The 14172-nt window shown below is 36.6% G+C and overlaps 1 protein-coding gene across 2 annotated transcripts in view; it reads right to left on the minus strand.

Moving 5' to 3' along the window:
• Positions 1-343: 343 nt before the first annotated feature.
• Positions 344-14172, minus strand: part of BANK1 (B cell scaffold protein with ankyrin repeats 1) — a 268683-nt gene continuing 254854 nt past the window's right edge. For both annotated transcript variants that reach the window (XM_044224400.1, XM_044224399.1), the window contains exons 12-17: positions 13928-14103; positions 9828-9891; positions 4810-4839; positions 2688-2743; positions 1352-1416; positions 344-1071 (exon numbers count right to left, since the gene is read on the minus strand). In XM_044224400.1, coding sequence (XP_044080335.1) covers positions 1357-1416; positions 2688-2743; positions 4810-4839; positions 9828-9891; positions 13928-14103 — 386 coding nt within the window. In that variant the 3' untranslated portion in view covers positions 344-1071; positions 1352-1356. The remainder of the gene's footprint in view (positions 1072-1351; positions 1417-2687; positions 2744-4809; positions 4840-9827; positions 9892-13927; positions 14104-14172) is intronic.

Genomic DNA, 14172 nt, shown 5'->3' on the forward strand with positions numbered 1-14172 from the left:
AAAAGCTTGGATGTGAAACTATAGACTAGATTTCTAAAAGTCATCATCAAAGCATCGTCTGCTAGGGATGAATCAAACATCTCTATTATTTTTTAGAACTTGAGCTTATTTGAGAATGTTTATAGTCATGAGAAACCTGTGATTAATGTTTTGTAGAATCACTTTCGATATTCTTATCACTGTTTAGAAGCTAGAAAAAAATCATTTGTGTGTTTACTTTGTGGGGCTTAAGCAGTGAAATTAAATGAGTTTAAAATTTTTTTCAGGAGACTTCCTTTTGTAAACTGGTGAGCAGAGGAACTTAATGGTTGTTTATTATACACTTATTTTGGAAAGCCAGACATAATTTTAAACATTAATTTTATTTGCAGGAATTGTACATGGAAAATCATAGAATGATAAAACTGTTCTATTCTAAACTAGTAAGTTGTTTCTAAGAAATACATTGCTGAAAGTGTAAGTCTTTTAATAAAGATTATAGGTTGTTGAAATGTATATTAATTTGAGATATAGAAAGTTAAAAAATAATATTCTCAAGGTTATATGCAAATAGGCACTAAGAGAAGGTTTCTGAAAACATGAGGTGACAATAATAATTAGAGGTTTAAATGTCTGAAATTCAGGAAATGGACCAGTCACTTAAAAGGCAAATATGTATGAAACAAATTTGTATTTTCATGGTCATTCTAAGGACAGAGGAGTCAACTTATGATAAGGTTAGTGCTTCAAACAGGCGCAATAACTTTGCTACAGAGCATTTCACTTCTCTGCTCTTGTTTTCCTTTAATTTTCAAAATGGGAAACAGTTGCTTCAGTGGCAAAATGCATCGTGAAATACAAGAATTATCAAAGAATACAACTGTTCTATGGCATTCAGTCTGAATCTTGATATACCTATCTGAAGCAAGTTAATGCCAAAAAATTGTGGCAAAAACAAATTGTGAAATCCAGAGGTTTGCTTCTGCTTTCATCGTATGCTATTTTCCCTGAAGACAGCAGGCAATCCAAATGCAAGCTTACTTCACTCAGAAAGCACAGTGTCTGCAGATTTTTGGGTTTCATTATAATAACCTGAAAGTGAGATCAGAGAAATGTATTAATGAATAATGGATCATCAATTGAAATTGATTAGCTAGCAAAAAATCACCCCTATCCATAAATCTTTCTAAGGAACAATCACCTTTGGCTTAAAAAATACACATGTTTATCATTTCAGGAGAAGACAATGAAATATTTAAAGTATTCTGTTTGCTAGACAAATGATTCCTTCAGGTCTCTAATAAGCCTGCTTCAAGCTTTCTTAAAAATATAACTGATATTAAAAAATATATATATATAACTGATATTTTACCTTCTTTAGTAATCTCTCTTGCAACAGAATCCAAATTCCTTTTCAACTTGGAGTCTAGTAGGAAGCTAAGAAAAAGAAAGAAAAAGATACAGAGCTAGCATTTCTCCATTTTAAGGTGGAACAAAGAAACATGATAAAGTCATAGTTGCCTTTTGTTGGAAAATAGCTTCATAGACAGAACTGGCAAGACGTTCCTCCATCTTCGAAGGAAAGAAGCATCGTAAAGCTCACCAATAGCAAAGTCCTTGAGTTTAAATTTTATTTCCATTTTGAGGGAGAGCCCAAGTGCTCAGAATTTATTTTCTTTTTTTCTTACCCTAAATATTGTTCTCCAGAAATATGCCATGCTTGTACAGTCATTCAGAACTTGTAGAAGGATCTTTGTTTGACCAGGATATGTTCATAAACTCAGAGGACTTGGTGGTACCCATGATTCTGCTCCTGCCCAGTGAATTTAATGGGTCCATACTCTTTAGACTTTGGTCTATAGCTCACCGGTTGCCCACAGGATGGTCCAGAAATGCAAATGTGTTAATCAGTTCTTAAGGACAAATGACTTTCAGGATTCCTTATGATTTACTCAAAACAGAGGAGAGCTTAACGGGTTATTAAAAATTGATTTATTATGAGATCTTACCAAGGGCTCTAATTCTGGATTTTAGCAAGAAATCCATCTGCTGCATGATCCTGGGCCATAGTGAGAACTTCCTACATCACATATGTAGATAGTTGGAATAACATGCTTGATTTTGAAGAAGAATTTGTGGCCAGGGCCTTAACAGTGTTACCTTGAAATAGTCTTAGTTCTCAATGGTGGCTCTCTTTGCTTCATGTTATATCTAGCCTCTTGTTAGCAGTTCATTTTCAGTTAACTCTACATGTGAATTGATGCTATTTACATGAACAATATTTTGGGGTTACATTTGTTCCTCTACTAGACTTTAAGGATAGTATACATTGTGGTCCAAATAGATTCATCATATTACTGTTGCTAAAATACCAACCAACCAACCAACCAACCAAAAAAACAAACAAACAAAAAACACGTATCCATCATTCCTCTAAGATTTATTTGGTCTGTATATGGTAAATTCAGCTATACTTTGGCTTTGGCGCTTTTTCCTTTGAGTTCCTTCTTTGCTTTTTTCTTAAATAGTCAATTTCCTTAAATTACTGCTCATGCAGTAATTTGCACACAAAAGCTAGTGTAACCTATTTTGATCATATTTGTTTAAATTTTTCCAAGCATAGGACAGAAGGCTCTTACATTCTTTTTCAACAAAGTTCTTTTTTTTTTTTTTTGCATTTTATAAAAGTTAACATAAACACAACCTACCTTATTGTGGAAGGGTATGTTATATAACATATTTTCATTGCGGGCATTTTCATTACCTAGAAATATAAACTCTGTTACTATTGCTTCTGTCTTTCATATATTTAATGATTCATTTATTCAGTACTTTTAAAAAATGATATATGCTCTGAGTAGGATATGGGTAAAGGGGAAAATTACAGAAGAGATAGGAAGGGGCATATTGAAAAGGTGCACTTGGCAAGTGTGCTGTTAATTTCTCGTCCCCATATAGGTGACTACAGGATGCTGAGGAGTTGCTTTTGCTTAAGCACATCTAGATTATGCCAACTAGATTTGAATAACAACCCAACTAGATTATGCCACCGCCATCTTCATTTTCCCCCCATTTATCGTAATCAGCCAATTGCAAAGTACACGTTTTAAAAAATTAAAACGACCCAACTAGATTATGCCACCGCCATCTTCATTTTTCCCCCATTTATCATAATCCGCCAATTGCAAAGTACATGTTTTAAAAAATTAACATATAATGTGTTATTTGCTTCAGGGGTACAGATCTGTGAATCATCAGTCTTATACAATTCACAGCACTCAACATAGCACATACCTTCCCCAATATCCATCACCCAGCCATCCCAACACTCCCACCCCCACCTCCCAGCAACCTTTGGTTTGTTTCCTGAAATTAAGAGTCTCTTATGGTTTGTCTCCCTCCCTGGTCCCATCTTGTTTCATCTTTTTTCTTCCCTACCCCTCACAACCCCAACCCCCCGCTGCCTCTCTGATATCTTATGATATCAGAGAGATCATATGATAATTGTCTCTCTCTCATTGACTTATTTCACTTAGCATAATACCTTCTAGTTCCATCCACATCGCTGCAATGACAAGATTTCACTTTTTGATGGTTGCATAGTATTCTGCGAGATATATATAGATATATATATATATCTGGTACATATATATGTATATCTATCTATCTATCTATATATAAATAGATAGATAGATAGATATACATATATATCTCACATCTTTTTTATCCGTTTATCTGTTGGTGGACACCTAGGTTCTTTCCATAGTCTGGCTTCCATAGTCATTGCTGCTATGAACATTTGAGTGCTTGTGCCCCTTCGGATCACTACAGTTGTATCTTTAGGGTAAATACCCAGTAGTACGATTGCTGGGTCATAGGGTAGCTCTATTTTCAACTTTCTGAGGAACCTTTATACTGTTTTCCAGAGTGGCTGCACCAGCTTGCATTCCCACCAACAGTGTAGGAAGGTTCCCCTTTCTGCGCATCCTCACCAGCATCCGTCATTTCCTGACTTGTTAATTTTAGCCATTTTGACTGGTGTGAGGTGGTATCTCACTGGGGTTTTGCTTTGTATTTCCCTGATGCCAAGTGATGTCGAGCACTTTTTCATGTGTCTGTTGGCCATTTAGATGTCTTCTCAAAGTACACTTTTTAATGAAAACTTGGTCCTACTACTTCCCATTGGCCACTGCTCCTCCTGCCTTTACCACAGGCTTTCCATTTTCCATCCTAGCCACATGACTCGCTTCTATCAGTTGCTTTTCTCCATTCCCATGGTCACTGTTATGGTTGCTCCTAGGTTAGTCAGAGCTCCCAGCTGGTCCCTGGCTCCTCTTGACCACTGACAACCTTCTGCACACATTCCTCCCGACCACATTAAAGCGAATCACCCTCTCAAGTGTTATTTCAATTTCACCTCCTGTACCAGTAACTCCCACTTATCAAGTATCAGCTCCCATTTATACATCATCAACTGCCTTTATAGCAATCCCTAAGGGAGAAGTCTTGTCTCCATTTTACATACGAGGAAATTGAGGCCTAAATAGTTTAAGTGGCTTGCCAAAGGTGGTAACTGGTAAGCTATGAAGGGCTAGGTCCATTAGGGTTCAAAGCACATTTTTTTTTTTTTTACTCTGTAACAGTGCCTCTACATTGCTATTCTAGAATCACCCCCAAGTTATTTTGGATGTCAAGTGGTTTCTACATAGAAAATCAATATGAGTTTCTGCCCTGACCTGCATAAACATATTAGGTTTACATTAATATTGAAACTAGTTTACCATGTACCTTTCTGTAGTCTGAAACTCTTAGTAAATACCAATAACTTACCATTTGGATAGTGCACAATCGTGAGTTTATCTAGAAGACAGAAAGAGACGTTTATTGAGTTTGGCTCAACGTTTATCTTAAACTTTGTTTCTTTTTAATTGTTTGACTACTTCTTGTCTTTGATTGTGACTATGAAATTTCAGTCTGATTAAAAATGTACTGATTTTTGGCCACAGTGTGAAACCATGTCTTTTACTACTCTTGCCTTTTTTTCCTTCTGATGCTTGTCCCAAGGTATTAGGATTTTAGATAAGTTAGACATTTAGTAAAAGCTCACTCCTCTGCTTTGATTCTTCTAGCCTGAGCTATTCCATTCTTCTTTTTTTTTTTTAATTAACATTATTCCGTATGTATAGTACAACTAAACATTCTAAAGTATATAGGCTAATGACTTTTGACAATTATATACAGCCATGTACCCTTCACCCAGTTAGGATAGAGAACATTTCTCTCTACAGAAAATTCCCTTGTGGGGCACCTGGGTGGCTCAGTGGGTTAAAGCCTCTGCTTTTGGCTCAGGTCATGATCCCAGGGTCCTGGGATTGAGCCCTGAGATTGAGCCCTACATCAGGCTTTCTGCTCAGCAGGGAGCCTGCTTCCCCCTGCCCCGTCTGCCCACCTCTCTGCCTACTTGTGAACTCTCTCTGTCAAATAAATAAATAAAATCTTTTAAAAAAAGAAAAAAGAAAATTCCTTGTGCCCCGTGACATCAATCATCACTCCACCATTATCTCTAGTGATCCCAATCTGATTTCTATTGCTATAGATTGGTTTTATCTAGAATTCCAGATAAATGGAATTTTAAACCATGTACTCCTTCATGTTTGGTATCTTTCAGTTAGCATAATTCCTGTGAGGTTCATTCATGTTGTTTTGTGTTAATAGCAGGTATTTCTTTCTGTTATTGAGTAGTATTCCACTGTATGAATATACTGTAGTATAATTATCTCTTCTTCTATTGGACATTTGGATTTTTTCTGTTTTGGCCATTATAAATGAAACTGCTAAGAATTTTGTGAGCAAGTCTTTGGATACACGTAATTCATTCTTTCTCTTTCTTTCTTTCTTTCTTTCTTTTTGAAAAATCCCTAGAAGTGGCTAGCCTAGGCCATAACGTTGATGCATATTTAACTCTTCGAAAGCCAACACATCCCTTTACACTTCCATAAGCAATGCATGCAATGCATATCCAGTTGTTCCATAGCCGAATCAGTTCATTTTGGCAATATCTAAAAATTCTAGCCATTATATTTGATATCTCATCTAGTTTAATTTGCATTTCCCTCATGATTAGTGGCATTGAGCATATTTTCATGTGATAATTAGCCATTTGCTTTTATAAACGAAGACCTAGGTGTGAGATGTGCTCATTGGTGCTGGGCTGTCATTGCTTCTAGGTCTTTTCAGCAGACAGGGTTAAAGAAGTGCATATGTTTATACATACAACTGTATTTCTATATCATTTGTAATATATATATATTAACAAACGTGAGTTGTTACATTTACTTCCAACTCCAGGGTAGAACCAAAAGATTCATTCGAGCTTTCCTTCCTTCCTTAGTAGTTACTCCTCTCTCTGACAATAGGAAGCCTGTCTATTACTACCCATAATACATTTATTTACTTACTCAATCCTAGAATATACAAATGGTAGTTTTGAAAATTTCTAAACTATACCCTTATAGAGAAATAAACCTACTAACTGGAGAGCAGAATACATTTTTATGTACTGATTTTTTTTTTCTTTTGTTCCTATCCTTGGAATATACTGTTTTCTAAATTTATTTCTGCCTCCCTTCAGTGTGGATATGTTATGTATTTGTAACACCTCTAGGTTCATTTTCTTCTGCTCTTATTGCCTCCTTCCCAGCCTCATCTTTGTTGACTATGTAAAATATTATGTGCAGAGGAGTGTAATTATTTTAGCTTTGTAAGTTTTGTTTTTTAATTAATTTGTTCTTTTAATCTAAGTTGTTAAATATATTGGCAAAAGGTTAATTCTATTTCTTTAGTATCTTTTTAATATCTGTAGGTTCTGTTGTGATAGCCTCACTTTACTTTCCTGATGTGGTAATTCTTGTTTTCTCTTTTTTCCAGTTCATTTTTGTCATGGTTTTATCAATTTTAGTTATGTTTTCAAATAACTAACTTTTGGTTTTGTTCTTTTTTCTATTATTCATCTCTTTCATTTTTTTAATTGATTTTTAATCTGATATTTCTAGTTTTCCTCTTACCTCTTCTTGAACTTAGTTTGCTTTTTATTTTCCAGTTTCCTGTAGTGGAAATATAGATCACTGATCTTAAGCTTTTCCTCTTTTCTCCTACACTATTTATAGCCATAAATTTACCTTAAAGTACTATTTTAGTTGCATTCTACACATTTTGATATGCTGTATTTTCACTATCATTCAGGTTGAAGTATTTTCTTGTGATTTCTTATTTGACCCATGTGTTATTTTGAAATGTACTTAATTCCTAATGACTTCGAGACATTTCTAATTTCCTAGTTAAATTCTATTTTTTTCTGTCGTGGTAAGATAGTATAAGATTTCAAAAGGCTGAAATCTTTCAGAGAACGTATTCTGAAGATTTCAATCTTTTGAAACTTTTTAAATATCCCAGCATATGTTCTATTTTGGTAAACCTTCCTTGTACACATTAAACAAACAGGTATCCTAATTTTTCCCATGTCGTATTCTGTAAATATCAATAGATTCCCTATTTATTCACTCCTTAACACCATATTTTTTGTTAATTTAACTGTGGTTATAAGAGTTGCTTTAAAGTCTTCTGTCTGTTAAGATTAACAATGGGACCATTTTAGATGCAATTTTTATTGATGGCTTTTTCTTTTCTATGGATTGCATTTTCCTACATCTTGTATATCTTCCCTTCTTTTTTTAAAAAAATTAATACTGGACATTATAGACAATCAACTGTATATTCTGGATTCTGTAGTATTCCTCTTTAAGTAATAAGTGTAGGTTCTCATTTTAGCAGACAGTCTGATGACCAGCATGAACTTGTATAGGCCTAGTTTTATGCTTTTAACAGTGTTGACCTATAGCCCCCGGTGTTTTTTAAAGCTCCCAGTGGCACTGAGCCTACAAACTCTACCTTCTATGTAAACCTTGTAGGGCCTTGGTTTTAGGCTTTGTTAAGGCAGGTTTAGAGGAGGTCCTCTAGAGGAAAAGTCACGGTCTTTAGTCATTACATCTCTTGGGTGTCACAGCGGGGTGCCAGGTGTTCTAACAAAGTGTTAAGGAGATCTTTTCACTCTGACAGGGCAAGAACTCGAACATCCCCAGTTTGACCTTTCCCTGGCTCTGCTCATCTAGTGTCTTGTTTTGCTTTCAGTGTCCCAGAAGCTGTTATCTTGTGTCTGAGTGGTCTTGCCCTACACATGGACAGCTCATCTCTTGGCCACAGACTTGTGGCCTGTGCGGCTACCTCTCTACACAGCTATCACCTCTTCAGGGACCCACCACACACATTGCAGAAGCTTTGGCTGCCCTGAACTCTGATCTTTTCCTCCTCGTGTCAAAAGACTGCCTTGCTTTGCACAGCCTATAGTCAGAAAATCAGTCTCCTGGGCAATCATTAGAGTCACCTTCTATATTTTGTCACTGGAATTAAGTCTTAGGCTACTAAATGCCTACTGCCTGAAATCAACTGCCTCATATTTTTGCCCACTGTTAGTGTTCTATACAGTGGGAGGGTTTGTCTGGTACTACTTTTGGTTAGAAGGGGAACTAGCCAATTCCTAATTCCTAATTAAGATACCAATGATTAAAAGCGTTGACTTTGGATTAAAAAAGAAATAAACTGAAGTTTCTAATCTGTATGTCTTTGGGCTTCTTAGTTTCTTATAATCTCAGTTTCCTTATTTATGAATTGAGACTAATGTCTAACTCGAAGGATTATTATATGAAACTAAAAAGATAACATTAAGTGTAGAGTAAATAGTCAAATATTAGCTGTTACTACCTAATGTTCCTTAGTAAAGGTATTTATGTATTTTATAATTTGATACATTGTTAAAATTTTAATATTTTGCCACATTAGGATGGAGATCTGTAGAACTCAGTTATGTGTAAATCAGCCCTGCATTTGTGAACTCAATTATTTTAGAAAGTATATTTCTGTTTTTAGAAAACATTTCTAAGAGCACTTACAGAATTTTCCTTGGAAAAGCAGATACCAATTTAATAAGCTCTTTCAGGGTAGATTTCAACATGAAGCAGTAGTTAAAATCTATGCAATCTTATTGAACATGGAAGAGATGGAAATTTTAGGGTTTGCTAGTGGTTGTCAGTTTTTAATTATCTGTGCAGGAGTAAGGACTTGGGGAAAGAGTGGTCCAATTGTGACATAATTTATTTTCAATTTTGGAATATGCTGTTTATCTTTGGAGAAGATTTACCATCTTAATAATGTTTGGTTTGTATTAACATTAAAATGAGTGGTGTCCATCCACCCCACCCCCCACCTTGAGAGCAACCCGTTAATTATTAGCAAGGGGGATCTGCATTGCCAAAAAGCATGCTGGCTACAGGGGAAAGCAACCTGAGATTTACAATTTAAAATGATCCACCTGTGGACAATTGTGAGAACTGACTATATTAGAAATATTCAACCTTATTAAAAAAGTATGACTCCTTAATAATTCAGTACTCTGTGTAATGGCTCATACATATAAAAAACTAGAGGGGAATTATCTTATTTGCAAATTTCACAGAAATCAAAGGAAATAAACTAGCATTTATTGAAGGTCCATTATGGGTCAAAGAAGGTGAAAAATATTTTAGATGTTAACTTACACAATCACTTCCAGACATATCTATAATTACTCCTATTTTGCAGACAAAGAACCTGAGTACTAGGGATTAGATGCTGTCCAATCATGCAGTGGGGAAGTGAGGGAGCACAGATTTGAATTCAAACCTGTTTGACTCCATAGTCCTTGCATTTTCTCCTTTATCAGAATGATAAAGGAATAACAGACAAATCTTACTTACCAGACACATTTTCTTCTTCTGGCCTTTTCCCAATAATGCAATCTCGCAGTTGGCGTAGTTTTTCCTTAATGAGGAAAAGACCAGAAAATACAAGTGAAGGTTTATAAATTTGTCATAGATCAAGATGAGAACATCAACTACTGTCACTAGGACCACCAGGACTATGTAGCACTAATGTGGTACTTACAGTGTCCCAACCAACCATCCCTGATATTTTAAATGTGTTAACTTAATTCTTGCAAACTCATGAAGTATATAAGTCATCATCTCATTTTACATATATAGAAACTGAGATTCAGAAAGGTTACATAATTTTCCCAAAACACACAGTTTTAAGTGATAGAGTCAGCTTGGGGACTCAGAGCCCAATTCTTGTGGTTGCTATTTTCCCAATCTAACACCTGAGGGGGCTATCTTGGCTATCTGGTGTTCAAAAGCAAAAGTGTGGCACAGTGGTGATGTGATACTGCCTGAGCCCATTTCCAGCATCTGTGAGCACAATCTTTCTTATGAATTCCTTCTAAGAACCAGGGACTTGGAAGCAAATTATACATAACTGGATTCCCCTTCTGAGCTCATTTGTGATCTTTCTTTGCTTTCCAACACATTCTACATTGAACATCTATTATCATTTTAACCAAAATGTAAAGCAGGCTACCCCTTGAAATGAGAAACCATGTTTCCTAAAAGGATAGTTGTTATCATTGCCATAAACATCCTCTTCTGTGAGTGGAGTGAACACTCTTCTATAGGCACTCACTGATTACCAGCAGCAGTGGGGAGTGTGAAAGGCAAGTTTTCTACCTTCTCAACCATCTCACCTTCGAAGCCAGGGGTTCTACATGGGTCTTCAGGATTCTAGAAACTCTTCTATTATAAACTCTATGTTTGTGCCATTTTCCCTCTTATTTTCTTAGGATAATACCTCTATAATAACATAACATTACAGGTACCCCTGATAGATTTGTCCTCGGGATTGAAATGAATATTTTGCAAACTACAAGGGTAATATTGAAAAGTGTATGGGAATGAGTGTGTACATATGTTGGGAAAATAGGGATAACACTCCTTTTTCTGCTATTCTGGGTGTTGTCCAAGCCCTTCTATGAAGAACTAAGAAAACACAGGGAAAAAATACTCCTTGACGTTGGCCTTCATCATAGTTTTTTAAATATGACACCTCAAAGCACAAGTAACAAAAGCAAAAATAAACAAGTAGGATTACACCAACCTGAAAAGCTTCTGGACAGCAGAAAAAATAATTAAAAAAAAAAATGAAAAGGCAGCCTACAGAATGGGAGAAAATATTTTCAAATCATCTATCTGGTAAGGGGTTAATATCCAAAATATATTAAGAATTCAAACAATGCAACAGCAAAATCCAAATAATCTAGTTAAAAAATGGTCAGAGAAATAAATGGGCAGAGGAAGTAAAAAGACGTTTTCCTGAAAAAAGACATGAACCAACACGTATGTGAAAAGGTGCTCAATATCATTAATCAAGAGGGAAATGCAAATCAAAGCCACACTGAGGTATTATCACCTCACACCTGTTAGAATGGTTATCATCCAGAAGAGGTAACAAGTGTCAGCAGGATGTGGAGAAAAGGGAATCCTTGTGCACTATTGGTGGGAATGTAAATTAGTGTAGCCACAATTGGTTTCTTAAAAAATTAAAAATAGAACTACCATCTGATCCAGTAATCCCATTCCTGGGTATGTATCTGGAAACAATGAAAATAGGATATTGAAGAGAGAGCTGCACCCTCATGTTCACTGCAGGATTATTCATAATAGCCAAGATACGGAAACAACCTAAGGGCCTATCAGTGGATGAATGGATTAAGGAAGAAGGAAATCCTGCAATTTGCAAGAACATGAATGGACCTTGAAGGCACTATGCTGAGTGAAAAAAGTCAGAGAGAAAGACGAACACGGTATGATATTGCTTAAATGTGGAATCTAAAAACACTGGACTCAGCGAGTAGAGTGGTGATTACCAGGGACCGGGGAGTGGAGGGAAAGAGGAGAAGTTGGTCAAAGGGTACTAACGTCCAGTTATAAGATAAATAAGTTCTCGTGATCCAATACACAGCACGGAGATTACAGTAAACAATATAGAATTAAATACTGGAAAGCTGCTAAGAGAGTAGCTATTAAATGCTGTCACCTCAGAACAGAAGTGATCATTTTGTGACATGATGCAGATGTTAGCTAACGCGATGGTGGTAATCATATGTAAGTGTGTAAAATCCACATGGTGGTACACCTTAAATTTACCCAGTGTTATAGGCAATTATATCTCACTAACGCTGGAAACATAAAAAAGGAAAAGGACTGATCGTCAAACAGTATTCAGTAAGAGTCACTGAACTTTTAGCTCTAATGGAAAGCAGGCTTGGTGCTTGTTCTTGTATTTATTTATAGGTTAAATTTTGTTTTGTCTTCCATAACACTAACCGTATTCATTATCTCATTTTCACTATATATTGGACAGTCAGGTCAGTCTTTTTTTTTTAAAGATTTTATTTATTTATTTGACAGAGGGAGAAAGATCACAAGCAGGCAGAGAGGCAGGCAGAGAGAGAGGGGGAAGCAGGCTCCCTGCTGAGCAGAGAGCCCGATGCGGGGCTCGATCCCAGGACCCTGGGACCATGACCTGAGCCGAAGGCAGAGGCTTAATCCACTGAGCCACCCAGGCGCCCCAGGTCAGTCTTAAAGTAGTTACAGACCACCTTAAATTCTTGCTAAGACAATATTAAATATAAATACACAAACAAAATAAAACCAACCGAGACTTTAATAAAACAAGGGAAATAATTTCTCAGAAGGTGTTTTGGTTGGATCATTCTAAATTGTCAACTTTATTATGGACCAAGGAGAATGAAGGACAATTGACTTATTTCAACAAAACTTGCTGGCAGTGCTAGGAGAGTGATTGTGTAGGTCTACACCTGGGCACAGTCTACCCGTTTCAGGATGAGAGGGACTTTGACGGTGATGGCATGGGCACAGATCGAGAAGCCCTCTTGTCATTCTGATCATGAACAACAATCAGTTGCAAAACTGTACAATCAGTATTTCTCCATTTGTTTGGAAAAACAACTGCCTAGCTTGGCCCTGCATAAGCCGGCTCAGGTCCAGTCACCACCCACAACCAGAGCTACCTTTCAAGACAGGTGACTTCTGAGAAGGAATGATATCAAAGGTGCTGGGAAAGTCTCCTTCCCTCAACACCTTCTGCCTCTGTGCCCATTTGTTTGAAATGTTATCACTGGGACTCATTCTTCTGTTGTTTAAAAATGTTTTCCTAAGCATTGTTTTTCAATAAAAATGATCTCTTGAGATCAAATGATTATTTGTACTTTGGCCTAAACCAGCTAATTAAATGTGTTCAATCAGTTTTTGGAGAACTGGTTTCTATGGCACTGGGGCTTTCTGTGATGAGAAGAAAAAACTGTTGGACTATTTTGGGAGTAGGAAGGCCTGCGGGGTAAAACAGAATACGGTCTTCATACCCCTCACTGAGGAATGTCATGGGGTCTACAGGGTATATATTGTTGCCAGGCTCATCCCAGAGCCATCTACTCTAAGATCCTCTCAGGATGTATGTTATATTAATAGAAGACAAGCTTATCTGAAGTTTAATATGCTTGGCAGCATTTCTCTGTAAATCTTGACTGACATATACAGGTTTTTTCCCCCCAAAGGTTAAGGGGAAGGAAGGGAAAACTTACTATATTTCACTGAGGACTATTGCCTGATATGATTTAAATTATTTTCTTGTTCCCTTTAAGCCTGGTCAATATAGTGTACTCTTCAGAATGCTGAGCACATGTTAGTGTAAGATGTTTCACCTTAATTTCAGCAATGAGATTGACAAAACATTCACTAACTGGGTCCTGGCACTGAGTTCACCAATGCTTTGCACACATGAAACATTTAATTGGTAGTTCGAAAACACCTTTTTTTTTTTTGTGGCTAGTTAAAAATCAAAAGAACAGTTACCTGTGTTTCTTGTAAAGACATTTACAGAGAGGCTCTGCAAGTGAGGGAATGTTCCAGAAGGGGTCAGTATTACCTGCTGGGGTCAGTATTACCTGCTGAATCATTTCCAGCTCTGTCTTCCCCAACTGCCAATGTTTAAATTTCTCTAACGCTTCATCCACAGATAGTTTCCCATTTTTGACCTTCTCCTGCAAGAGGATGAGTTCTTCCTGCCCAGCAGCAAGGCAGTCCACAGTGGAAAAGGCTTGACTTTCCATCCGAGCTCTGTCTACAATATGAGGAAAGATGTCTTAACAAGAACATGAAATATGACAATTGGGGAAAAAACACTGAAAAC

Source organism: Neovison vison, chromosome 11, assembly GCF_020171115.1.
Source record: "Neovison vison isolate M4711 chromosome 11, ASM_NN_V1, whole genome shotgun sequence".
Lineage (NCBI taxonomy): Eukaryota > Metazoa > Chordata > Mammalia > Carnivora > Mustelidae > Neogale > Neogale vison.